Here is a 23,873-nt window from a genome sequence, read left to right as displayed (position 1 = left end):
CCAGTTCTTAGTGTGTTTAGAGCACTCGTGGAAGCGGTCTTGCCATGGGTCTTCTGTCTGGATGCTGCAAAGAGACGAGATGTGCCCAGTGTGCCCCAACAAGAAGCAGGGACAGCTTCACGCAGGGCACCGGGGCTGCAGTTCTCCAGCCTAGAGAAGTGTTAAGATTAACAAAAGCATGCCAAGTATAATCCCGACCAACTGCCCTATGATTTCACATCTCAGATGCTGAGCAGCAGGAGCTCTTCTCTAAACCTCTGGATCCACAACACCTGACTTGCAATTCCTAATCTCCACACTGAAGGACTTATCTTGACTGTGTTCCTAGCAGGTTAACTAAACTGCTTAGTGCTCGGATCAGTTTTTCATACTGTAAATGCAGGCTTTAACTGATTTTTCTTCTCCTTCAGTGACCTGTGCATGGAGTGTGCCTTGCAGCTGGAGACCTGCCCTTTGTGTCGACAGGAAATACAAACCCGAGTCAGACAGATCTCTCACATTTCATGACACACGTGGAGAAATACCACAGACTTGTTTTTAATGAACTCCAACCAGTACTGAAAGGGGAAAGCATCTCTAACCAATCTTTACGCACATAGAACCATAGCCACGGCCAGATTTCATGCTAAACTGTAATCTGTTTATTTTAAAAATGAAATCTTTAATAAGCTATTTCAAGTTACCAGCAGTGGGGACTGGTGTCAACAGTTAAGGAGAGCTGGTAGGTCAGTGGGCTATGGCTGTTGGTTCCTCCAAGCAAGACCATAGGAGAGTGTCTCTCTTCCTCCCCCTTCTCGCCTGTCGCAAGTGCTGAAAAAATTTGCACTGGAAGTACACGTACAATGCATTTTAGAAAAGAAGAGAAAAGAAATATCTCCTACAACAGGGCTGTTCTGTCTTGTGCTCAAAAGTCTCTATTTTTGGCAGAAGTCAGTACTAAAAAGAGAATGCCAATGTTTTCCTGTTTAATGTAGCCTCCTGCTGGTCAGAGACTCTGTATTTTCCGACAGTGGATATTAAACTGCTCAAAGACTTAATCTGTACACAGACTGATTTGAAAAGACAGTGTGGAGACTGTAGAGAAACTCACATGTTTTAATAACTCGGTGATTCCAAAGAATGTTCTGATTTGTTTTTAAACGTTAAAAGATCGGTGGTATTTTCAAGTACATAATGTTTCTGATGCTTTTAACTTCAGTACCCACATTTTTTTGTGAGGATATAATTTTCAGGAGGTATTCTTAACTAATTATAACGCTGGACTGGAATTAATTTGATATTCTGGGTATTTTTTAAAGTATCATCGAACATCTTTTTTAATCAGTGTTGTTTTTGAAAGTTATATTCACTTTGGAAATATTGAGCTGTCTTAAAAGGTTGGAGGAGAATTTTGGGCCAGTTTATTTAAAAAAAAAAAAAAGTGTTATTTGGATAACAAGTTCAGTCTTATTCTGTAACTCTTCAAAAATGCACCTTGCTTGCCATGTGTCAGTCCTGCTCTGAGCAGGTTTGGGGCCACACTTCATATTTGTGGTAGGGATCATACAGTGGGAATCTGCTCCACTTTAACACATTTGTGATGTTTGTATATTAAGGATGCATTTCAGCAGGCACCTTTTGACTGTTTTACTAGGTTTCTACAAGGAATCAGGGTTCACAGCTGGTGTCAGTGAAGTAGCACAAAAATCGGTGGAGTTATGCTTATTTTGCACCAACTGGGGATATGACTCAGTCTCTTCCAAGACTTGTACAGGTTGCTTTTTTTAATTACCTGGCTCTATAGAACTTCACTAATTCACACACAACTTAAACTAAGACCGTCTCACTTCTTGGCAGTGGTTCAACAGCAGAGGCTGTTGTAGTTAATTCTCATGCTGTGGTGTGTCTTATTTTTTAAATCTTTCGTTATCTTTATTGTACTATCAAGTATTAACAAAGCAGAGCTGCTTCCTGCTGAGTACTCTTGCTTCCTACTGACCTGAATAGGAGCCAGAGCTCTGCACACAGGTCCCAGAATCGAGCGCTCTAACAACTCCTTTTACCTTCTGCCTTTGCTAACTCAAGGGTGCTGAATTTCATCCAGAGATACTAATTAAAAAAAAAAAAAGGAAATGTGTTTCCATTGAACCTCTGGAGTACAGTGTGTGAATTAGGAAAGCTCTGTCCATTTTCTTGTTGACTTCTTTTCCGAATATAGACTGAATCCAAGAACAGAGTGCTGGTTAGTCTTTTTGCTGAAATTTGAATTCTCTTCCACCTTGAACACCTGTTTTCATTGAAGTCAGACTGGCAAATCTGTGCCATGGGGATCTCATTTCCTCACTGACTGTCCTTCACCATGTTTTGCTGTAATCCACGTTGCCAGTCAGGGCTGAGTCCCTTCCTGCTCGGTGTTGAATGAGCAAACATGTGAACACCATCACTGCCATAAGGATCTTAGAATTTCAGAATAACTTGAAATGAGGTTTTAAATGCTTCCAACTGCGATGATAGGTTTTTATCCCTAAGGTACAAAGATACAAACCATACTTTAGGGAAGAGGTGAGACAGAACCATTTTGAACTCTGCCTTAATAGATTCTAGTAGCTTCAGGGCTTTGGTTTCCCTGGCCAGGATTAACTGAGGTAAAATTTTCAGAAGTGCCTAGGACTCCTGATTTGTATCAACTGCTGTATGAGATTAAGCTCTTAAGGCCCAGGTCCACAAAGACTTCGAAGTGTCTGGTGTCCCCTTGAAAGGGAGGTGACCCAAGAGCCTTGCTGCCTTTGTGGACACGGGCCTAAGTGCCTGTGTTCTTAGTTGAAAAGATGTAATGCTTTGGAAAATTTTGCCCCAGGCAGTCTTCCATGCAGCTGGTGCTGGGCAGAGGAAGCTAACAGCACCAGAGGAGGGAGCTGTGTTGCAGAGAACTGTCCTGTTCATTTCACAAAGGGAAAGACACTACAATTCAACGGGCTTTCTGTTGCCATCCACGATGGGGGTGGATTGATCTTTGTAAAGCTTGATCCTCCATGCCTGGTGCAGCGCCCCCCTCGGTCCCCCTGTGCCCCAAAGGCGCTGGGGAGGTGAGGCAGAGGCTCTGCAGGCCCTCAGAAGGGGAAGTGAATTGTAGCGAAGTTGTCCATTCAATAATAAAAACGTCTTGAAGGCTATTTGCTGTTCTTTAATTCTTTCACTTCGTTTTGGTGCTGGAGGGTGATGGAGGTAGCCTCGGGAAGCGGAGTCCTCCCTTGAACAAGACGTTGGCTCTGAGGCAGAAGGGCAGGTCCAGCACCAGGCAGGTGCCCGCATTTGTGTGAAACGTTTGAGCACAGGCTCCTGCCGAGGAGACACGAATTCCGCCCGGGTTCGGTGGGCTTGTGCGCCTGAGGCCCTGGCTCGGTGTGCTGTCCTCCACCCCCGCGGCCCTGCTTTGTGAGGGGAAAACCCACTTTAAGTGGGTGGGGAGGGCTGCGTGCGTCATAGCGATGCACGTTGTTATCTATGTTTTCTTTTTATTTTCTTCCTGGGGCAGCTTTGCGACGCCCGGACACTAAACTCGCTCCAAGACGCCGGTGCCCGGCGCCCCGCTGGGCTCCATGGCCCACCGTGGCGGCGGGCACCACCTTCCCGCCCAGCACCGCCCGCGCGCTCTCATTGGGCCTTCGGGCTGTGGGCGGACCCTCCGCAGCTGACTCCGCTCTCCCATTGGCTGCGGGCGGGGCGGAAGGAAGCGTCTCCCAGGAGACGACCGGGCCGAGGGGAAGGGCCGCGGGCGATGCGGGGAGCCGTTCACTGCCGCTACCGGCGGTAGGTGCGGGGCAGGGCCGGGACCCTGGGACCCCCTCCGGGGCGGGGGTAGGTGACACGGGCCCGACGCTCGTGTTCCTCGAGAAGGGAGGGCTGACAGGGGCGGGTCACCTGGGTGCCTTTTGGAGAGGGAAGATGGTGGCCCGGGTCCCTTTGAGGAGGGGGAGGTGAGGCGGGCCGGGTGCCTGGGTCCCCCTGGGGAGGGACAGGGCTGGGGGCTTCGCTCTCCCCGTGAGCCAGGACTGGCAAGGGGAAGGTGAGGGTCGCGCTCATCCCTCTGCGGGGGTTATGAGGTGATGCCATAGAGCTGGCTCCCACCCTCGGCAGGCTGCTCTGAAGGCCGGCGTGGGGTGTAACCCACCAAGGGTGGCAGGAGCAGGGTGTCCCCAGCACGCACCCAGAAGCCAGCTGGCCCGTCTTCAGTGGCCGTGGGGTGCTGTGTGCCCGCTCTGGTGTGATGGGTCAGCAGCTGCTGACAGCCACGGGCCAAGGGCCTGGCCAGGACACAGCCCAGCGCTGGCCAGAGCCCCTAGCCTAACACATGGGATCGCTGTCCAAAGCCTGGCCTGCCAGCTCTCTGGGACTTTTTCATCTTACCTGGCTTCATTTTCTTGTATCTTTATAATAGTCATAGATGCTTCAGGAGAGAAGATACACAGGTCGCCTAAAACTCCTTTACAGAGACTAACTGCAGGTCTGTGCAGTTTTGAGCCTGTTGTCTGAGTAGGTGGAGAAGGTTCCTAGAGAATTTTGAGTTATTAGGGAAAAGAAGTAGCAGTAACTTTGGAAGAACATGATTTTGAAATTCCGGTGTTTAAAAATTAAAGATTCTCACCTGATTTGAGAAGTGCATGGTAATTTAATAATTGAGTTTGTACTAATGCCAAGTCACATGTTATTCCTCAGTGCTTTGTCTGAAAAGAAGTAACCCCTAACAGCAGTGATATAGCAGATTGCCTGTCCTCCAGTCTGGTTATGCAGTAACAATGGAGACTTCTGATGAAGAAAATTTCAGTGTAGCTGTGTGAGTATGCTGTGTTCTGTGTCAGATTTTCAGTAAGATAGTTATTAGTTAAAATATTTTGATATGAATACGATTACTCAAATGAATTTAGACTACACTGATTAGCAGATCCTGCCTCTTAGGAGAACAAGGGCGCAGAATGCAAAGCTCCAAGAAGGAATAACATCAGTTCAGAGTTCAGGTGAAGTTAAACTAAATATAGCTGCAATGAGCGTAGCACCAGGTAGCCCTGGCTGAGTGATCAAAATAAGCACCGTAAGGCTGAAAATTTTTCACTGTGTGTGTTCATTTTAAATTCAAAATTTCTTCTTTTCAAGAGCATATGCTTTCTTATATCGCAAACTCTAAGAAGAGACTATTCCTCTGTGTTTGAATGTGCTCATTCTAGACGTGTGAGACCTTTACAGGTAGCCTCAACGAAATTTTACACCGGCGGATGCTAAAACACTGCTTTACTCAACATTTGTCTGGCATAGTTGTGGCATAAAGCTTGTGGCAGAAGGGGACGTGTGCCTGTGCCTCTGTTGCTCTAGTTCTTTCACAAATGGCCACGTGCCTGGACTTCTTCAGCAGCACAGGTTGTGCTGGCCTAGACTAGACATGATGAGGTGACAAAGGCTTAAACCACAAGATCTGCGAGCGTGTGTTTCTTCAGGTGTGTTGTATAGAGAGATGGAATCACTGCTATTTTGGAACAGTTAAAATTCCATTATTTGTCTCCCAAGCTTAAACTGGGGCTTAAATTAATACTTTAAATTTTATGTTGCTGTTAGTGTAAGCTATAAAACCAACAGTAGCACTGTTTTGGAGGAGGAAAAAGAAAAGTGGGAATTATCCATATCAAAATCTCCTGTCTTTGCATGTGAATGGAAAGCGAGGAGCCCTATGCCTGAGGTCCGAAGTGTGGTGCTCAGGGTATATAAGGCCCGGCTCCTGGCCTGGTGGTATCGTGCCCTCTGGTGGAAGAGCACGCTTTTCCCGTCCCTCACCTTGGGTCTCCCAAGGCTTAACAGATCAGAAATGTTGCTAGAACATCACTTGGTGATCGAATGCCTTTTTAAATCAAATATATTTTCATTTTTCCTGGTCAGAATGAGCCCTGTGGCTCATTCTAGTTAAACTGTTGTTGGATTATTTTCACTGGAGTATTATTCAGTAGCAAAATAACTGTAATGAGTTTTTAAAAACTTAGTCTGAAAGAGTGTTCTGCTCTGGTTACTAAAGAGAAATTTGAAAGAAAAGTAGAGAGACATTCAATTTTAATTTAATTTAAATGGTGCTTTCACTAATCAGAGCTAACTTATTCTTAAAGACAAATGTCCTATGACGCTTGTTTCCCTTATGTGAGAGAAAAGCCTGTCTTTCATCTGGAGAATATAGGAAGACTTCACCCCCCCACTAAAGATGAACTCTGAATGCCAAGGCCAAGGAGATCCTGTGGATTATTTAATGTGTCTGAACAGGCTGCACAATAATTGTTTTAGCAGAGGGATCCAGAGTCCTGAAATGCTGGTACCAAAGGTTTCTTCCTTGGATGACTGCAGATCCATAATAGTGTTTAATATTTGCTCATGATGAAATGACCTTAGGAGATTATGCCAAATGTAGCATGCAGGGATGTTTCTTGCATAAGAAAAATATTTAAGTTTCTTCAGTTATATAATATTGTGTATAAAGACCAAGTGTTTCAAAGTATTCTCCAGTGTCTAGAGTTCTGCAATCACCATGTAGACACACAAGAAGAGAGCAGAAGAAAGCTTGTGGTAGCAGCTGGGATTTCTGGATTGGAAAATGCTTAGTTTGATGTTCTAATTACACCCTTTACATCCTTCTGCACCAGGGCTGGAATTACCTTCACAGTAATGCCAGTAAAACAACATTATTTTTTTTCAATTAGGCACCTTACTGGGGGGAAATACGGTAGAGGCCTGATGAGAATCCCCATGAAGCAGTCTTACCATCACTGTCGTGGATTATTTTGTAGGTTGAAACTAGGAAATGATTCGCTTATCTTGTAATTACTGGGTTTATTTGTGCTTAGGCTTTTGTTAACACTTTTTAATTTTAACTTTTATTTCTGCTGTGGTTGAAATATATATTTATGCTGTACCGTCTGTCTTTGCTTTCAGCTCCTCCCCTTCTGATGCAGAGTTTGATGCAGTTGTTGGGTATCTGGAGGATATCATCATGAGTAAGCTCTGCAAGTAGTTACAGACAACAAAATGGGTGCTAAACATACTCCACGCTGCTCTTCTGTTAGCAGACATACAGAGCTCAAATAAGCCTTGCCTGCTTTATGGAAGCTTTCCTTCCTTTGTTCCCATGACCCCTAACCTGGTAGCATAGTAAAAATGTACACAGAAGTCTTTTGTGTGCTGTTTGCACAGCAGTGTGCTTATGAGTCCTGAAAATTATTCTCTGCGCCACTGCAATACACTGCTGCTTAAATAAAGAGTAAAGATACTTGTAAATCTCACATAGAAGTCAAAGCTTTCTGGGATTTTTATGGAAGAGACTGTGAGAGGTAGCCCTCCCTTCCCCAGCCGTGCCTAAACCTCTCCTAACCTCTCCTCTCAGAAGCTGCCATGGTTTGTTCAGGCAATTTACTGTAGTGCCTGGCTGCTGCTACTGCAGGCAGCCTTTTGTAATCTGTAGTATAAAGTGCCCGTGCTGCACTGTAAGCATGTTGTTCCTTATCCTGTCTCTGCTGAACACGGAGAACAGTTTATTTCTTCTGTTTCTGCAGCAGCATTGCATAACTGGAGATGAGTGTCATCACGTCTTGCCACTTTGCACTTTTTGAGACTATCCTTCTGAGTTGATCTTGTTGCATGTAACTTGCATGTATGTGTACAGCTGTAATGTGGCAGGACCTGTTCGTAGCAGGAATGTTGAATGGAGCCAGTCTCATGGTGTGAGCTTAGGCAGTAAAAGGTGCTCCATTCTCAGAACCATAATTGTAACTGAGAAGTCAGTGTGTGCAGGGAGGTGGTTTACAAGGTGCCAAGACAGAATTCATCATAAGCCATCAGCTGCTTCGTATGAACAGCATAGAATCTTTTCATCATAGAATCATAGACTGATTTGGGTTGGAAGGGACCTTAAACATCATCCAGTTCCAACCCCCCTGCCACGGGCAGGGACACCTTCCACTAGCCCAGGTTGCCCAAAGCCCTGTCCAACCTGGCTTGAACCCTTCCAGGGAGGGGGCAGCCACAGCTTCTCTGGGCAACCTGTGCCAGGGCCTCACCACCCTCGCAATAAAGAATTTCTTCCTTATATCTAATCTCAATCTACCCTCTTTCAGTGTAAAACCGTTACACCTCATCCTATCCCTACCCTCCCTGATCAAGAGTCCCTCCTCACCTTTCCTACAGCCCCTTTCAGTACTGGGAGGCTGCTATAAGGTCTCCCTGGAGCTTTCTCTTCTCCAGCTGAACCCCCCCAACTCTCTCAGCCTGTCCTCACAGGGGGGTGACCACATCCTTCCCAGAGAGATGTAGATTCTGCAGCCTGTTGCCTGGTGATGTAGTTGAATCTGGAGAAGGGGTAACAAAGCTAATTTTGAATGTGGTAGGGTTTAGAAAGCTGAGACTGATGTATTTTAACACTGTGTATAAGTAAACTTTATACCTGTTCTGTTGAATTTGGTGGTGACCTACCATGTTCATTTTTATTCTTACTTCCTTACACAACTGGAAGAAAATTCTTCAGCAATTGAAAATCAATATGGGAATTTCATTAATATTTTTTAATTCAAGGGAAAAAAAATATTTTGAATTCTTGTAGGGAAGAGGTATTCACTTTATAAAAAAATACAGTTGTTCTGCTGATTCGAGAGCCTGAACAAAAAGGGGTTCAGAATAAATAACATTAATAAAACATAAAGCAGGAGAACTTTTTTGCTGTTACTAAATGTAAACGAAACTTGCCAGAAGTAATTGCAGACCTTGATAGGTAGATGTGTTCACCCCATTCCATGCTGAACACACAGCTGCTGCCAAAATGCAAGCTGATGTGCTGCTGCCCTTAACTGAAGTAGCTGCCCTCCGCCAGCAGCTTCTGTCTTCACAGCTCAGCAGCAGCTGCAGTGCTGGTGTGACTGACGCCGCACGTGTACAGGGCTCTGTGGTTACAAGAGGGGAGCAGAGGACTAGTGAATGTGGGTTTTGTGTAACAAAAAGAATGACTAAACTCGTAACTGTATGATGTGTTTTTGTTGTGTCCAGATGATGATTTCCAGTTAATACAGAGGACTTTTATGGAGAAGCACTACCAGGAGTTTGATGACTCAGAAGAAAACAAGCTTGTCTATACTTCTATTTTTAATGAATATGTAAGATATTTTTTCCTGTTTTTTGTATGTGTTGCTTTTTTATTTTTATTAAGGTCTCTGTCAGGTCCTGTATTCCCCCCTTTATAAAATACTGGGTTTATATGGAGTAGAGCCAACATACTGCTTGCTGTCTCCTTATGAAGCAGTGAGCAAGAAAGATGTTTTCTGGAGCTCTACATTCCTTTCTTTGTCTCACCTGAAAATTTCTGTAGATAGTTTGGAAGTTGCCTACCTCTCTTGAATAGAAATTTAGCCTATTGCTGTAGTGAGTAATGTGTTTAATGTGTGTGCATAACAAAGTTTGTTCTTTTCCAGTTGTATTGTTTCATGTATCAGATACTTCAAATACATTCATGCAAAGCATAATTATGAAACCATTAGTCAGTAGCATTAAATGAGTGAAAAATAATTTGTTACTAGATACAAATAGCCTGTTTGTTCTTACCAATATTCCCAGCAAAAACGTTCAGCTCTGTGCCTCAGCTAAGGAATCTGCAGTTGTTTTGCCAGTGAGGACAATACAACGTGTCAGTACGGTGTCGGTGTGAGGAAGATGCGCTGAATTGAAATTCGTTACGATGTTACAGGGTGGTTTGTTTGGATTTTTTTCAGATCTCTTTAGTAGAGAAATACATCGAAGAAAAGTTGCTTGACCGGATTCCTGGTTTTAATATGACTGCTTTCACAATGTCATTGCAGTAAGTCTCTGCTTTGCTTTTGGCTGAGGGGTGGCTTATGTGCCTCTCAGTTAATTCTTTTTATCTAGATTAAAGCTTAGGTTTGACAGTTTTCCCTTTAGAAAGAGGTTCCTCTTTAATCAAAAAGAAAAGAAAAAGGTGCCCATGCAGCCAATGACTGACCACTTTTCTTGCCTTCAGCATGTCCTGCTAACTCTGTATTTTTGAACTGTCGTGCTGAAATAGGTTGGGTTTTAAGGGATAGGAAGAGAAATCAGAATGAGACCACTAGAGCATTTTCATAATCACCGTCACTTTGAAGCTAGACCCTTAAAAGGTTAGGGTCTCATTTATCTCTTTTAGGCTCTGTGTTGGACACTGCAATAGCCTGGTAGTCTTTCAAGAGTCGTGATGAAATGCCTTTATTGCAATTCTTGTACAAAGCATCCAGAGAAGAGTTTGGTTTGTCTTAAGCTTTTGCATTTGGTCACTTGAGCTTAACCAACTTCATAAAAATATCCCTTTTGAAAGGTCACTGGTCTTCCCCTTGAATAAGAACATCAAGTGTAATTGGGAACTGAATCTTAAAATATTTGAATCAATTTCATTTTTATTTTTTTTAATAATACATTGGGAAGTTGCTATGAATCACGTAACACGCTTAGAAGATCGACTGTTTTAAGGTAAAGCTCCTTTTGATAAAACAAAACAAAGAAAACCCCAACCCTTGACTGTTGAAGTCTTGTTGAAGTATGCTGATATGGGAGCACAGTCTTTCTTCCAAAGTGTTTTCATCAGAAGTCCCTTACATCAGTACAGTCCCTCACTCTCAAGGGATGTGTATGAGCATCCTGTGCCTCTCCCCAGCTTTTCTCACCTTCCAAGGGACTGTCTAGCTGTTTCAGTGCTCATGATAAATAAATAGATAAATGCTAGTTGAGTGTTACTTCTGTTGACTTACAGGTCAGTTTCTCTGGTTTTCAAGGACAGATGTGATACTCTTAGCTCTTGGATTTAGAGAAATATATTAATGTATTTGGATTAGAAATACTGCAATGTAATATTTAGCCAAAGTTTTGCTTTATGATAGACCTGTAATAACATTCTTGTTTAAATTTTGATATTGTTCTACTCATCCTGATATCCTTTTTGATCTCATACCATTTTAAAATAATGAATTTATTTCCCACACGATTTTCTAATTCCCCAACTTCTCTCTATAGACAGCACAAAGATGAAATGACAGGTGATATATTTGATATGCTTCTCACATTTACTGACTTTCTGGCTTTCAAAGAAATGTTCTTGGATTACAAAGCTGTAAGTATGTCAGATTGTTGATTTTCATTGGCATAAGGGCTGTTGGTTTTGTGTAGCTCTGCCTGAGAGAGTACCAAAGGTACTGTTACTACAGGAGGTAGCAGTATTTATTCAAAGTCTGTACAAGGGTCAAAAGGAAAAATAACTGCAAAAGGAAAATAACTTGACTGAGTGGTTATTTAAACTCACAATGCACATTTAGTAATTTCCAGAAAACATGAATGAAGCTGGCATGTTCTTCAGGAACACACGCTTTGTGCATCTCTGAATGTTGATTTCCAGTGAACGTAAGGAAACACTTTTTCACTGTGAGGGTGACCGAGCACTGGCACGAGTTGCCCAGAGAGGTTGTGAAGTCTCCGTCTGTGGAGATACTCAGAAGCCATCTGGACATGGTTTGGACCAGATGACCTCCAGAGGTCCCTTCCCACCATGACCTTTCTTTATTTTTTTTTTTTCCGGCCAATACAAAATTAGCTTTTTTAAACTTACTCCATTTGTATTTCTCCTCCTCTCTGTCCAGACTAGAGAAACATTTTTGGATGAGCTTTTTCCTAAGGAAATGAAATACATGTAAATGCTGTCCGGTGTCTGTCCAGTCACATTTGACAAAGGAGCAAAATAGTCAAAGTTGTCAGAGTCACACCCTCTGCCGCCTCCCCCCAGCCCTTTAAGTTTTGTGAAAATGGGGGCAGGCTGAGGAGAAAGAGACGGTCTGTGCCTCAGCAGCAGGAGTAGTTTGAGTTGGGGGTTGCGCCTGGGGCTCTCCTGGGAGGCAGCCTGCAGAAGCTAGGTTTCACTAGTTCCCTGAGCACGGGCTGAGCCTGCTGCCTGGGTGTTCTTCACCCGATGTAAGCAAGGCTCTGCCCTGCCCTGGACGTGCCGCTGGCAGAGCGACAGCGACCTTACTCCAGGGATTCCTGCACAATGACATTTGGGTTCGTGTTCAATTGTAGATGCTCAGGTAACATGTAATTTTATATTGATCTGATGCAACAAACAGAATATGTGTTGCCTGTTTCATTTTTTGAGCTGCTTATTCCAAAACAGCATTAAGTCATGGATTTTTTTTTTTTCTTCCATGTCTCTAGGAAAAAGAAGGTCGAAGTCTGGATTTAAGCAGTGGGTTAGTTGTGACTTCATTAAATAAATCATCAGTATCCTCCTCCTAGAAGAGTTTACGCACTACTTTCCTTCTCCAGATGAGTGCTGCTGCACTGTACATTAAACACTGAGGGTCATGGGAATCGAGGTGCTTTTACATGATGAAAACTCATTCACTCTCCAGACTCTTACCTTCAGAGGCCTGACCCTAAAACCATCTGTTTGTGAATTCTGGTTGTCGTTCAGTGACCACAGGGGAAAGACAGTTTCACCTCTACCAGATTAATTGTTGTTAATAAATACAGTGTTTGTACACCAGCCTAAGTGTTGCGTGTTCTGAGAGGCCCAGCACACTGAGAGGACAATAAATAGACCTCTGTGTGTGTTATTTGGGTTGGCATCTTCACCATCTCCCCAAAATGTAGCACTTTTCAGAATCAAGATGGCAGTGTAAAATGAATATGTCCCTCCAGCTCTTGGATACATAACCTCCGAGTTCTTCCCTGTCAATGTTTTGTTGTTTTGGGGTTTTTAAAAATATTTTAATACGATTTCAATTGCCACAGCTTTCTAATGGAAGAATATGTTTTAATATGTAGATGTTCTAGCGTAAGACTGTCTCTTATCTCTGACAGTTGATTTATTTTTGTGTAAATCTGTCTGCTACCTGGCTTTTATAAGTCTCATCCTTATTATGCAAGGTTCTCCGAATCACTTTTGTTCAGGCCCCAGCTACACTGGGAAAAATAACCACGATAAACCGAAATCTGGCCTGTGTATGCAATTTCTTTTTGTCAGTGGCACAGCTGCATTAGTTCTTGTAACACAAGCTGGTTGGGCACAGACGTGTTTGCCACCATGTCATTTACTGCTCTAAATAACATGCTGATGAAAAGGCATGTGTTTACTATTAAACTGCTAGCAACCTTAGTGCAGCAAGGTGTTTTTCAGCATCCGTTGAAGAATAGGTGAGGGGCTTGCTGGTGGAATTGCAGCCATTAGCCTGCTGCAAAACCCCAGGCACACCTCTGGTGGTGGTTGGAATTAAACTGCGTTTGGAGCTGTAGGGACCCCCTGTTCTTAGGCTGTTCAGGCACGTTCATCTGCTGCTTAATGGCGTGCTCAGGCAATGTGAGTGCATCTTTAAAAGCCTAAGAGTAGTTAGAAACACAGGCTGGTGAGCAGAACCCTCTGCTCTGTCCCACAGCGGGTTGATGCAGCAGGGGAGATGTCCCTCAACAGCAGTGAAGGTGTTGCTCAGGGGCTGTCACCTGATGAGAACCTGGCCTAGACAGAGCAAAATTATGGCCAGGCTGTGAGAAATTTTTGTTTGTGGACAAGAAATGTCTTACAAGAACAAACGAGATGAAGTCTTGTTCGTATTGACATCTGACAGTAATTTCAACAGTGCTGGGATTTTGTTCTTCAACTGAAATAGTTTTTGAATACTAGTGAAGACTCCCAGCCATGCAGGTAAAAATAAGCCATACTTGCACTACAAAATATGATAAACAGGTTTGTGAACAGACCATAATGGCTCTTTAAAGGCTTGCTAGCAATGCTAAGTGTAGTGTCCTAGTATTCTGACTGTATACCACGTTTATGAGTGCTGCAGTAATGGATCTCATTAGGTTTCTAGTGTGGTGTTTTATGGCTCTGCATTTTTTTGTCTGGAATTATTCTAGAATGTTGAAATGTTCATAAGTATACACAACCAGGTATAGACACACACGCTACCCTTTAGGAAAAAAAAAAAGTCTACCCCTTCAGAATTTTTTTACCTCCTTCAATAAATTTATACTTCTTGAATTTGAATGATGAAAGCCAGAAGCTTTAATAACAAAAAAAAAACCCCCAACCAAACAACAAAACCCGAAACAACACAACTTCTTAGAAATCCCTCCGGGTGTGTTTTGATCAAAGGCTTTTTTTTTTCAGTGAGGATGTCACAAGCTCAGTTTGATTCTCTTTTCAGCCACAGTAACCTGCTAAGGCAGCGTGAGTACATCCCTAAAAATGCTAAGGTGCAGTGCCATGGTTTGAAATGCCCGTTCCTGATCCTTCCGACGGCAGCGAGGCTCCATCAGCTGGGGTCGCCCCACCACGATACAGGGTTTTTACAGGTCTACTGACCACCCGCTGTAAAAAACAGCTGTTCTGTGAGCACAGAAGTGGGTGCTCAGGCGTGCGTGGGCAGTTAGTGAGCAGAGACGATGCTCTGAGATGCTTATTCCCAGGAAAAAAAAAAAGTATGAAAAATCGGGGTTTGTTTTTAATACAAACTAGATGCAGCTCCCCTGCCGTGTAAATCCCGAGGTTAACATCAGAGAAATACAAGGCTTAAATCTAGTTGTTTTTCTACTGTCAGTGTACGGACTGGAGTTCTTCAGTTAAGTCCTTACCTCTTTGTATAATGTTGACTTTTTAACATCAGGAACAGATTTTATCAAATTTTAAAAGGATCCTGTTGACGTATTTTAATTTTTGATGGTTGAGCTAAAACAATTACTTGCAACTAAAGCTAAAAATACCCTTGTCATTTTTTTTACTGACAAAAGTTTTCATTCTTTTCCTATTACAATGGCTTCAATTAATTACTTAAACTAATGGCAGTGTAAATAAATACCTCAGGCAGTTATTTTCTGAAGGGAGTTCTGTTGTATTTTAAGCAAGGTCTCTTGGAATTTCAGAGCCATCAAGGCACGGTTGGCCATGAATTGTTGCTCTGATGGGGAATTGTATCTCGGTGTTTCCTGCAGTACCTTTCTTCCCCTGTGCCACTCTCCTCTGTGTTTTCTGTGGGCTGCTGTTCCCAGAACAACTCGTCCCTCTGTGACACTCCTGTCACTTGTCCCTGGTTCGATGCATTTTCCACCAGGCAGAGGGGCTTTTTAAAGAGGTTAAGATTTCTCTGTATAATGGACCAGCTGTGTGCAAGTCTGACTTTGTGTTTGAAGAGTTTTAACATTGTCATAACAATGCATGAGGAGGCTAATTTTTTTACTGATTTATATATATATATATTCATAGTTGTGGAAACTTGACCTCACTGGAAACCAAATAAAGGCAGATTGGCCAGGGGCTAATGCTGTTTGTCCAGTTCTTTTCAATTCACACCTTCCATTAAATTTCCTGAGCCTCTGTAGACAAGCTGCTCAAACTTTACCCGTGCAGAGCATGCAGTAAATTTTGTCTCACTGTGCACCAGCTTCCCTCTGCAGAAATACCCGGAAATAAACTGAACGTGTTTCATCTCTTTTTATTAGCTTGTGCAAGGAGGGCGTGGAGGAGAAGGTTGCTGTGTCTGGCTGGGCTTCGCTTCTAGTTCTGACCAACGCCAGCGCGTGTCCCCAAGAAATAAAAGGTGAATTTGTCGCCTGCAGCGTGGGGGAGCAGCACGGCTCTGTGTTCTCCTGAGGCGCTGCCCCTCTGTGTGTTCCCAGAGCATCTGCAGACTGAGTTTGGATTTTTGAAGACCACCTGTAGCTAACAGGCAAACCTGCCTTGCCGGTTAATAGGTGGTGTGTCTGGTGCTGAGCCCCGGGGACGGAGCACGGCAAAGACTTGGCACGGCGTTCGTGTTCTCGCAGTCTGGAGTGCAGCTCCGCGTGTGCGCGGGGATGGATGGGTGTGTGCGTGTGGGCAGAGCAAAGCCAGGTCAGCCCTGGGCACTTACTGCCCCCTCCCCAGGGCCGGCCTGTAGTGTCCACAGGCAGTGGGAAGGGGCAGCCGCCTCTGACGGGGCCAGCTCTGCTCTTTGCTCCATGTATCACCTTCTACCAAGACAAATTTTTTATTGACCGACTGCAGTGCTGGATTTAGGAAGATTTTTATTTGAAGCATAAAATTTGTACTTCATGTTTTCAGAAATCAATACAAGAAGGGTTTAGACGTTTTCCTTTGCTTAGCCTACATCCTCCAGCTATACCACTGTTTATGTATCATATTAATTGCAATTACTTACACTGTAGCTGCGAATGACCAGAGACAGGAACCTGGGCTTGGTTTAGTGGATTTTAGTAGTGGAGCATGCTGATTTGGCTGAGCCCCCTCAGTGGAGCTGCTCCAGCGACGATCTGGATGAACCCCAAGGACAAGCAGGAGCTTCAGCCTCTAGCGAGTCCAGGTCCTCCTGTCAGTGACGGTGCCAGCGGGTTTGTGCTGTGGGTGCATCAGCCGGAAGCATCATCAGGGACCACAGAGCAGTGTCCATGCAACCCAGTACTGATCGTGGCTGCCAGCACAGGCTGGCCCAGGAACGAGACCTGGTGGCGCGCGAGACTCTGAGCCACGGAGCCTGGCATGAGCTGACCCAGGGTGGCCCGTGGCTGGGCTCTGCCGTCTGCTCCTTACATGTGGTCAGTCACTTGGCTGGTGGCCGCGTTGCTGCCGAACCCTTTCCAGGCGCGGAAGCTGAAGAAGGTGCTCACCCCGTAGGTGATCATGGTGAGGCAGGCAAAGAACTGGAAGAGGAGCACACCCCGGGCGTGAGCGTGGCAGCTGCCCCAGCCCCGCGGCCCTCACCTGCCCGCCGCTACTTACGGACGCCGCGGCTCTCCGGTTGTAATCCCACTGCCGCCAGGACGTAGGCTGGACGGCGGCCGCACACGTTACGAAGGCAGTGACGTACAGGATGGTCGCTGCAGCATTGAAGATCATCAGCTGTGAAAGAGAAAGAGGAGGTCATGAGGCTCAGACATCGTGCGCACTGGGATGAGGGTTGAACAAAAAGCTCAGTTTCGCGTTCCTCCCTCTTCCCCAGGAGAACCAGAGGAAAAGGGTCCAGCCCCTCATGCTGGGAACAAACCTCAGGTGAACATCTCATTAAATGCACCCCAGGTTGCTCTGAGGGTTTCAGGTTGACACCATGACTGCACCAGTGACATGGTGGCTGTAACTTTCTGGATTGATACGGGGCTCCCTGTTCTGAAAATTTTCTAAGCAATTGAGGGGCAGAACGAATGTCATTGTGCAAAGTGCAGGGGACTTTGTTCCATCAGCCCAGAAGAGCCTGAAGCCCTGGTCCTCTTGGAGCATCTCCCCAGGATGTTTCCCACTTGGGACCCCGCCTTGCTCACTCTCGGCTACGTACCACGAGGGGCCAGGGGATCACATAGAACTTTAGCTGAAGCTGCAGGAGGTAAGTCATGAAGAAAAGGACTGTTACTATCCAGAGGAAGATGGACACGAACATCACCCAGCTGTATGCCGCGTGGAGGTAGTACGTTGTGTCGGCGATGAGAGCCCACACCAGTAAGCCAAGCACCTGTGGGGTGAAACGGAGAAAGCGTTCGGGTGGTGGTTCCTGCAGGGGGGGAGCAGAGAATCGCCCACAGCACCTACAGCAGTTGGGTCAGCCCAGCTCCAGCAAAGCAGGGACATGTGAGAGCCCAGGATGGGGACCACACCCAGGACCCTCCTTGCTCCAGGGATGGGCTTGTCCACCCCTTACAGCTACCCCAGGAGCTGGTACAGGGATGTCCTGCAAGGCAGGGTGGGGAAACCTGGGCATCCTCGTCACCAAAGGTTCCTTTTCAACCATGCCCAGGGCCAGCCTATGCAGGTAGGGACAGTCTGCTCAGGGGTAGGGACATCTCATGGGCTGGATGAGAACTGGATGTGTGGGGGCTCCTGAGGCTGCAGCTCAGCCTTCATCTCCCCCAGGTGCAGCTTCTTAGCTTCTCTCCACTATTTGGTTAGGTCTGGGCTGGTCTGGTTTATACCTCCTGTATATACAGCTTCACGGGCTCACCTTTCACCATTCAACAGGCTTAACTGCACAGTGATCGCAGCATCGTGTGCCTGCAGAGTGATCCACAAAGACACCCCGGTACGTGAGTCTGTTTCTGGGTCTGCTCCAGGAGAAATAAGCAGAGCCAGGGCAGAGCTGATTCCTCCCCTCCCTACAGCCCCCAGCGGAGCCTGCAGGGCAGCTGTGGCAGCAGGGAGCAGGTCTCTGCTCTTGGCTCCCTGTCAGGCAGGGGTGGAAGAGCCCAGCACAGGTGGCATTTCATTCATTCTTTTTTTTTTTTTTCTTTCCCCTCCCTGTTCTGTGTCCACCCCTGATCTTTGGACTCTGGAGGAGATGCTGCCCTGCTTCACTCACAGTGACGGGGCCAGGGAGCAGCCGCCTTCTCCCCCATCCCCTCCCTGGGGAACTCTCTGGAGCACCAAGTTTGTGGGTGTTTTTTTATTTGGAAAGCCCCCAACCCATGACAGAGCAAGCAGAGAGTGAGACACCAGCACATAGCGCTGGAGCCTGGAAAAGCAAAGCAAATGGTACTTTCTGTGATTTGCCCTGTTTGTTCTGCAGCCTCAACCACAGCCTGTGCATGGGGACACAGAGCCGGGGCTCTGGCAGGGTGCTGGTGGGCTCTGCTTCACCGTCCATCACCTCCCGGCTGGACCAGAGCAAAGCAGGGAGCCTGGGGAGCAAGGAGGCTCCAGCCCTGCACCCTTTGCGCTTCCCAGCACGACCAAACATCCTGGGGAGATGCCCGCAGCAAGGCTGGGGTGTGAACATGCCCCAGACACAGCCATGATTTATTCTGGTTCCCAGCTGGGGTTGGGATCTCTTTGAGCAGAGCCAGGTGAAGGCATCAGCACCACCCGGCTCGTGCGCTCACCTCTGCTTTGGCAGGGCGTCGGCGGAGTCGTGTCCCACTGGTGGGGAGGAGAAGGGCTCTTTGGAAAGCCTCTGCCCCTGCGTAAGCCTGCATTGCTTATTGTCACGGAAGAAACACAACAGTCTTTGTCCTGCCCGAATACAACACCCTGGTGCTTGGCTGCCCCGACAATGCCTCCTTGTCTGTCACATCGATTTCTAACACTCGTGATCGCAAAATATGCGTTGGGGGGAAGCATGATTAGGAAGAAGTCTCTGTGCTCTTGGAGTGGGAGGTGGCATGTGCGAGCTGCCCTGCTCTGGCTGCTGGGGGGAGAAAAACCTGTAGGAGAGAGGTTTGGGGAGCAGCAAGTCTTGGTGGGAGCTGGGCGAGCGTGTTTAATGGTCCGGCCCCAGCAATGGGCTGGAGAGGGGGGGGCAGGTGTGGGGTTGAAGGATCCCTTCTGCTGACCTTGGTTCCATCTCTCTTTCCCGATGCTTCTCCAAGACACCCCCTGGCCGCATCCTTCCCCGACCCTTCCCTGAGCGTTTGTTCCTGTGTCACAACCGGCCCAGCCATGCCCAGGGGTCAAAATCTGGAGCAGGGAGATGGGTCCATGTCAGCTGTTCCACAGTGGCTGCTCAGGGCACATTCTGCTGCTGCCCCCACCAATGCTGTCCCAGGGAGAGGGGACGAGCCAACAGGCTCCCACTGGCGCAGGGCAGCACCGTGGGCAAACACCGGGGCAGGTGACATGTGGCCCCGTCCGTGGCTGAACTCCCACCTCTACGTGCACACATCACACTCAAGGTCCCGGGCACCAGGAGGGAGCAGCAGCAGGAGTTTATTCTGCAGTTGCCTCCGATGCTGAAGCCATGGAGAGGTGATGCCGCTGCTCGGTTCGAGGCACAAAGACCCTTGGGCTTCTCTGAGAGCGGCCAGAGCCTGACGGCTGGGGAGGACACCCTGGAAGGCCGGGAGCGCCCAGGGAGCGTGAGAGCCTCGCAGGCTCCCCAGGGGCAACCCCAACACACCTCGGTTGTCACCGTTCTCCATCCAGCCCCCCCTGACCTTGCGGGGCAGCCCCTGCCCGGTGCTGGGAGCTGCCAGGCGTCGAGCCGAGTTACCACCGGCAAAGGGCGTGAGGCCGAGAAGCCGGACCCCCCTCCCGGTGCCCTCTCCCCGGTACTCACGGCTTGGGCTACCATCAGCCCGCCGAGTGGCGAGCAGAGGAAGGCGCCGTCCAGGGCGGCGGCGGAGTCCGGGGAGCCGCTCCGGGTCCGCGCGGTGCCGGGCAGCCCCGCCATGCCCCGGGCACCGGCACCGGCCCTGGCGCGGCCCCGGGACGCCTCCTGCCCCTCCCCGGGCGGGGCGCGGGGCCGGCCCCGCCACCTCCCCCGGGCGTCGCCAGTGGGTCCTCCCCATCCCCCGCACCGCGCTGGGAGGGGGGGGCGCCGGGCGGAGCGCTGGGCTCCCCAGTACGCACTGGGGAGCCCGGTACCGGGGCCAGCACCACCTCCCTCCTCCTCCTCCCTGCAGCGCTCTGCCTCGGGCTGCCCGGACACACGAGGCTGGGTGGCAGCTCCCCGTGCCCGCCAGCACCCCTGCGGCGGTTTAGTGGCCCCCAGCGTGTCCCGGTGCCTGGGGTCGTTCCTCTTTGCGCATCTCTTTGTTGAATCATAGAAGCATCGAATGGTTCAGGTTGGAGGGGACATTTGAAGGTCATTTAGTCCAACCCCTCTGCCATGAGCAGGGACATCTTCAACTCCATCAGGTTGCTTAGACCCCCCCCATCCAACCTGACCTTGAATGTTTCCAGGGATGGAGCATCTGCCACTTCTCCGGGCAACCTGCACCAGTGTTTCACCACCCTCAACTTCAGGACGTTCCTACCAGCTCCTTTCTCCAGCCTGTCTGTGTCCCCCTGGTTGACAGGACAACGCTCTGGAGTATCAGCCACCCCTCCCAGGTTGGTGCCATCTGCAGACCCGCCGAGGGTGTGCCCAGCCCCGTCATCCAGATTGTTAATGAAGACGTTAAACAGGATTTGACCCAGTACGGAGCCCTGGGGTACAGTGCTAGTGACTGGCCTCCAGCTAGACTTTGTGCCTGGACACCAACAGCTTCTCTAGGAGGATTTTATGGGAGATGGTGTCCAAGGCCTCTCACAAGTCCGGACAGACAATACCTGCTGCTCTCCCTCGTCTGCCAGGCCCATGATGTCACAGAATCACAGAATCATCTCGGTTGGAAAAGCCCTTGAAGCTCCTCCAGTCCAACCATGAACCTCACACTGACCGTTCCCAACTCCACCAGATCCCTCAGTGCTGGGTCAACCCAACTCTTCAACCCCTCCAGGGATGGGGACTCCCCCCCTGCCCTGGGCAGCCCATTCCAACGCCCAACAACCCCTTCTGCAAAGAAATCCTTCCTAAGAGCCAGTCTGACCCTGCCCTGGTGCAGCTTGAGGCCATTCCCTCTTGTCCTGGCGCTTGTTCCTTGGGTCAAGAGACTCATCCCCCCTCTCTGCACCCTCCTTTCAGGGAGTTGTAGAGGGCCATGAGGTCTCCCCTCAGCCTCCTCTTCTCCAGACTAAACCCCCCCAGTTCCCTCAGCCGCTTTTTTTTTTTTAATTTTTAAAATTTTACATAATTTCTAATCTCCCCGGAGAAATCCACAATCCATTCAACTCGAGCTCTTACACCAAATGAGAAGCCGCACGAGCATCACTGAGGCACCATCTCATCGCAGAAGTTTATCAAGCTGGTGGCTGCCGCAGAAGCCGTGCCGGATGCTCCTGAGGACCTTCACTTGCCCGGGGACCGTTCCCGGGGGGTTCCGCCACCTTCCCAGGGGTGGGGGCGAGGCTGAGCGGCCCGCAGCTCCGCGGCCGCCCTTTGGGAGTCGGGGGTGACACCCGCTTGTCCCTCGGGCCGCTCTCCCCGGTCGCCGTGGCCACTCCGGGACGGTCGCCACGGGCGATCACGCGCCCCAGGAAGGCGGCGGCGGGCGGCGGGTGCCGCGGCGGGTCAGGATGGCCGAGCGGTCTAAGGCGCTGCGTTCAGGTCGCAGTCTCCCCTGGAGGCGTGGGTTCGAATCCCACTTCTGACAGCTCCTTTTTGCGCCGCCCGGTAACGGCTTTTTTATTTGGAGGAGGCGGGGGCTGATTTATTAAAAAAACCACAGCAAGCGACCAAACCACAACAATTAAAAGCAATTAACGAATTAATTTTAATTAGCGGTATGAGGCCACTCGCAAAAGAGTTGCGAGTTGTCAGAAGTGGGATTCGAACCCACGCCTCCAGGGGAGACTGCGACCTGAACGCAGCGCCTTAGACCGCTCGGCCATCCTGACAGCGCTGCGCGACTCGGCCCGCCCCGCGCTACGGGGCTCGTAGGCGGCCGCTGTGGCCACTCCTCGCCACCCCCCTGCCCCGAGGGGCCCCACCGCCGGGTGGGCTCCCCCGTGGCTGCGGGGGGGGTCTGTGCGCCCCCCGGCCAGGCGCGGGGTGAGGGTGCCCCCCGGCAGCCCCCTGCGGTGCCGCTCGTCGGGGTTTGCAACCGCGCTTCGTCTGTGCCGCGGGGGTTTGTGGCCAATTCTCAGCGGGCAAAAAGCTTCTCAAAGGTGTAAACTCGCTGTCATTGCCCTGGTCGGCTCACAAGCCACACAGGAGTAGAAAGCGCCGTTAAGGTGAAACTTTTAGAGCAATGTAACAATATTAGGTCAAGAAAGATGTTCTTTGTTAAAGCCAAAGGCATCCCGAATCAGCAGGACAAGTTGATAGCCACCTTGGAGCAGGGACATCCCGGAGCCGTTAGACCTTGAAGAGCGCCAACTTGGCAAGCAAACACGTGGTCCATGTATTCTTCGCTGAACTGCCCTCATTCTAATACTAAAAAATCACACCTATAGGTCGAAAAGGTGAAGACCCTTCCCCTGAGCATGCGCAGTAGAAGTATTGTCAGCAGTATTATACTTGTATGTAAATTAACTATTGTAATTTACATTATTAAATGTAAAAAGTGCTTGTAGCGCTCAGACTCAGGAGGTGGTTTAAGTTTCCTATGAGCTGTCCTTGCTCTCTGCTGGCTTAGTAAAAGTCCTTAAACTACTCACCCACTGCAACGTTCGCAGGCTCCCACCCACCCCGGGACCCACACTGGGAGTGTTTCTTCTGACTCTCATGTCTTTCTCTTGGTGTTGTAGAATCACAGAATCATTCAGGTTGGAAAAGCCCCTCGGGATCATCGAGTCCAACCCTCAGCCCGACTCTACAAAGTTCTCCCCTACACCACATCCCCCCACAGCTCATCCAAACGACCCTTAAACACACCCAGGGGTGGTGACTCCACCCCCTCCCTGGGCAGCCTGTTCCACTCTCTGACCACTCTTTCTGGGAAACATTTTTTCCTCATGTCCAGTCTATCCGTACATCTGTGACATGGCAATAAAACCACTTCTCATACCTTTTGCCTTAAACAACCAATCTCCAGGCATTGGCGAGAAGCTCGGGGTATGAGCGGGTGCACACACCTCACGCAGCTGGACTCGAGTCCTTGCTTCACCAAGCAGTGGTCTCAAAACACCAGTAACAAGCCATAGCAGCAATGAGAACAAGGAGTTGAGAGCCTCACAACTCTGGATATTAACATTTTTCTCAAAAGACACAGAAATAGGAGCTTTACTCCTTACATTTGCTTACATTTACTGGAATATTAAACAAATAATCAAAGAGAGGATAAACTTGGAAAACAACAACGCCTGCAAGCTTTGTGTATAAATACAGCGCAAAAAACCCCGTTGGTGTGCTTGATTTGGGGGAAACCACCAAGCACCTAGGCTTGCACAACCCTAAAATAAATAAGCAATGTCTCAATATCTCTCTTGAGTGTGTGATTATTGACCTACTGCACACCAGGTGATGAATCCACTTTTCAGACACCACCACCACGGCTGTGCCCCAGCGAAACAACGCAGCGGGTTAAATCAGGAGGGCGAGCTCACCTGCCACGATTGC

General features: G+C 48.3%; 3 protein-coding genes and 2 non-coding genes across 6 annotated transcripts in view; 3 read left to right on the top strand and 2 right to left on the bottom strand.

The window, feature by feature from the left end:
- RSPRY1 (ring finger and SPRY domain containing 1) overlaps positions 1-3,152 on the top strand; it is a 39,213-nt gene extending 36,061 nt beyond the window's left edge. For both annotated transcript variants that reach the window (XM_074839336.1, XM_074839335.1), the window contains exon 16: positions 411-3,152. In XM_074839336.1, coding sequence (XP_074695437.1) covers positions 411-507 — 97 coding nt within the window. In that variant the 3' untranslated portion in view covers positions 508-3,152. The remainder of the gene's footprint in view (positions 1-410) is intronic.
- Positions 3,153-3,692: 540 nt separating this feature from the next.
- On the top strand, positions 3,693-12,570 carry ARL2BP (ARF like GTPase 2 binding protein). The gene is made up of 7 exons (XM_074839617.1): positions 3,693-3,789; positions 4,696-4,813; positions 6,943-7,004; positions 9,043-9,149; positions 9,762-9,847; positions 11,050-11,146; positions 12,238-12,570. Exons 2-7 carry the CDS (start codon positions 4,776-4,778, stop codon positions 12,316-12,318), a joined length of 471 nt encoding a protein of 156 aa, XP_074695718.1. The 5' UTR covers positions 3,693-3,789; positions 4,696-4,775; the 3' UTR covers positions 12,319-12,570.
- Positions 12,571-16,063: 3,493 nt separating this feature from the next.
- On the bottom strand, positions 16,064-20,212 carry PLLP (plasmolipin). The gene is made up of 5 exons (XM_074839469.1): positions 20,049-20,212; positions 17,343-17,516; positions 16,793-16,912; positions 16,604-16,713; positions 16,064-16,515 (listed from the first exon to the last, which is right to left on the bottom strand). The coding sequence occupies exons 1-5, from the start codon at positions 20,160-20,162 to the stop codon at positions 16,386-16,388; spliced, it is 648 nt and encodes a 215-aa protein (XP_074695570.1). The 5' UTR covers positions 20,163-20,212; the 3' UTR covers positions 16,064-16,385.
- Positions 20,213-21,883: 1,671 nt separating this feature from the next.
- On the top strand, positions 21,884-21,966 carry TRNAL-CAG (transfer RNA leucine (anticodon CAG)). The gene has a single exon. It is a non-coding gene; the product is annotated as a tRNA-Leu (tRNA).
- Positions 21,967-22,127: 161 nt separating this feature from the next.
- TRNAL-CAG (transfer RNA leucine (anticodon CAG)) lies at positions 22,128-22,210 on the bottom strand. Its single transcript has one exon. It is a non-coding gene; the product is annotated as a tRNA-Leu (tRNA).
- Positions 22,211-23,873: the final 1,663 nt, after the last annotated feature.

Source organism: Strix aluco, chromosome 14 (genome assembly GCF_031877795.1).
Source record: "Strix aluco isolate bStrAlu1 chromosome 14, bStrAlu1.hap1, whole genome shotgun sequence".
NCBI classification, from domain to species: Eukaryota; Metazoa; Chordata; class Aves; order Strigiformes; family Strigidae; genus Strix; species Strix aluco.
Note: the sequence above shows the minus strand (reverse complement) of the source record. Positions and strands in the feature narration are given on the sequence as shown.

Coding starts and splice junctions, on each gene's coding strand:
- ARL2BP (XM_074839617.1), top strand. CDS start 4,776: ATGGAGACTTCTGATGAAGAAAATTTCAGTGTAGCTGT. Junction 4,814..6,942: donor GAAAATTTCAGTGTAGCTGT/GTGAGTATGCTG, acceptor CTTTGCTTTCAG/CTCCTCCCCTTCTGATGCAG. Junction 9,848..11,049: donor GCTTTCACAATGTCATTGCA/GTAAGTCTCTGC, acceptor TTCTCTCTATAG/ACAGCACAAAGATGAAATGA.
- PLLP (XM_074839469.1), bottom strand. CDS start 20,162: ATGGCGGGGCTGCCCGGCACCGCGCGGACCCGGAGCGGCTCCCCGGAC. Junction 16,913..17,342: donor TGATCCCCTGGCCCCTCGTG/GTACGTAGCCGA, acceptor TCTCTTTCACAG/CTGATGATCTTCAATGCTGC. Junction 16,516..16,603: donor AGCCAAGTGACTGACCACAT/GTAAGGAGCAGA, acceptor GCGCGCCACCAG/GTCTCGTTCCTGGGCCAGCC.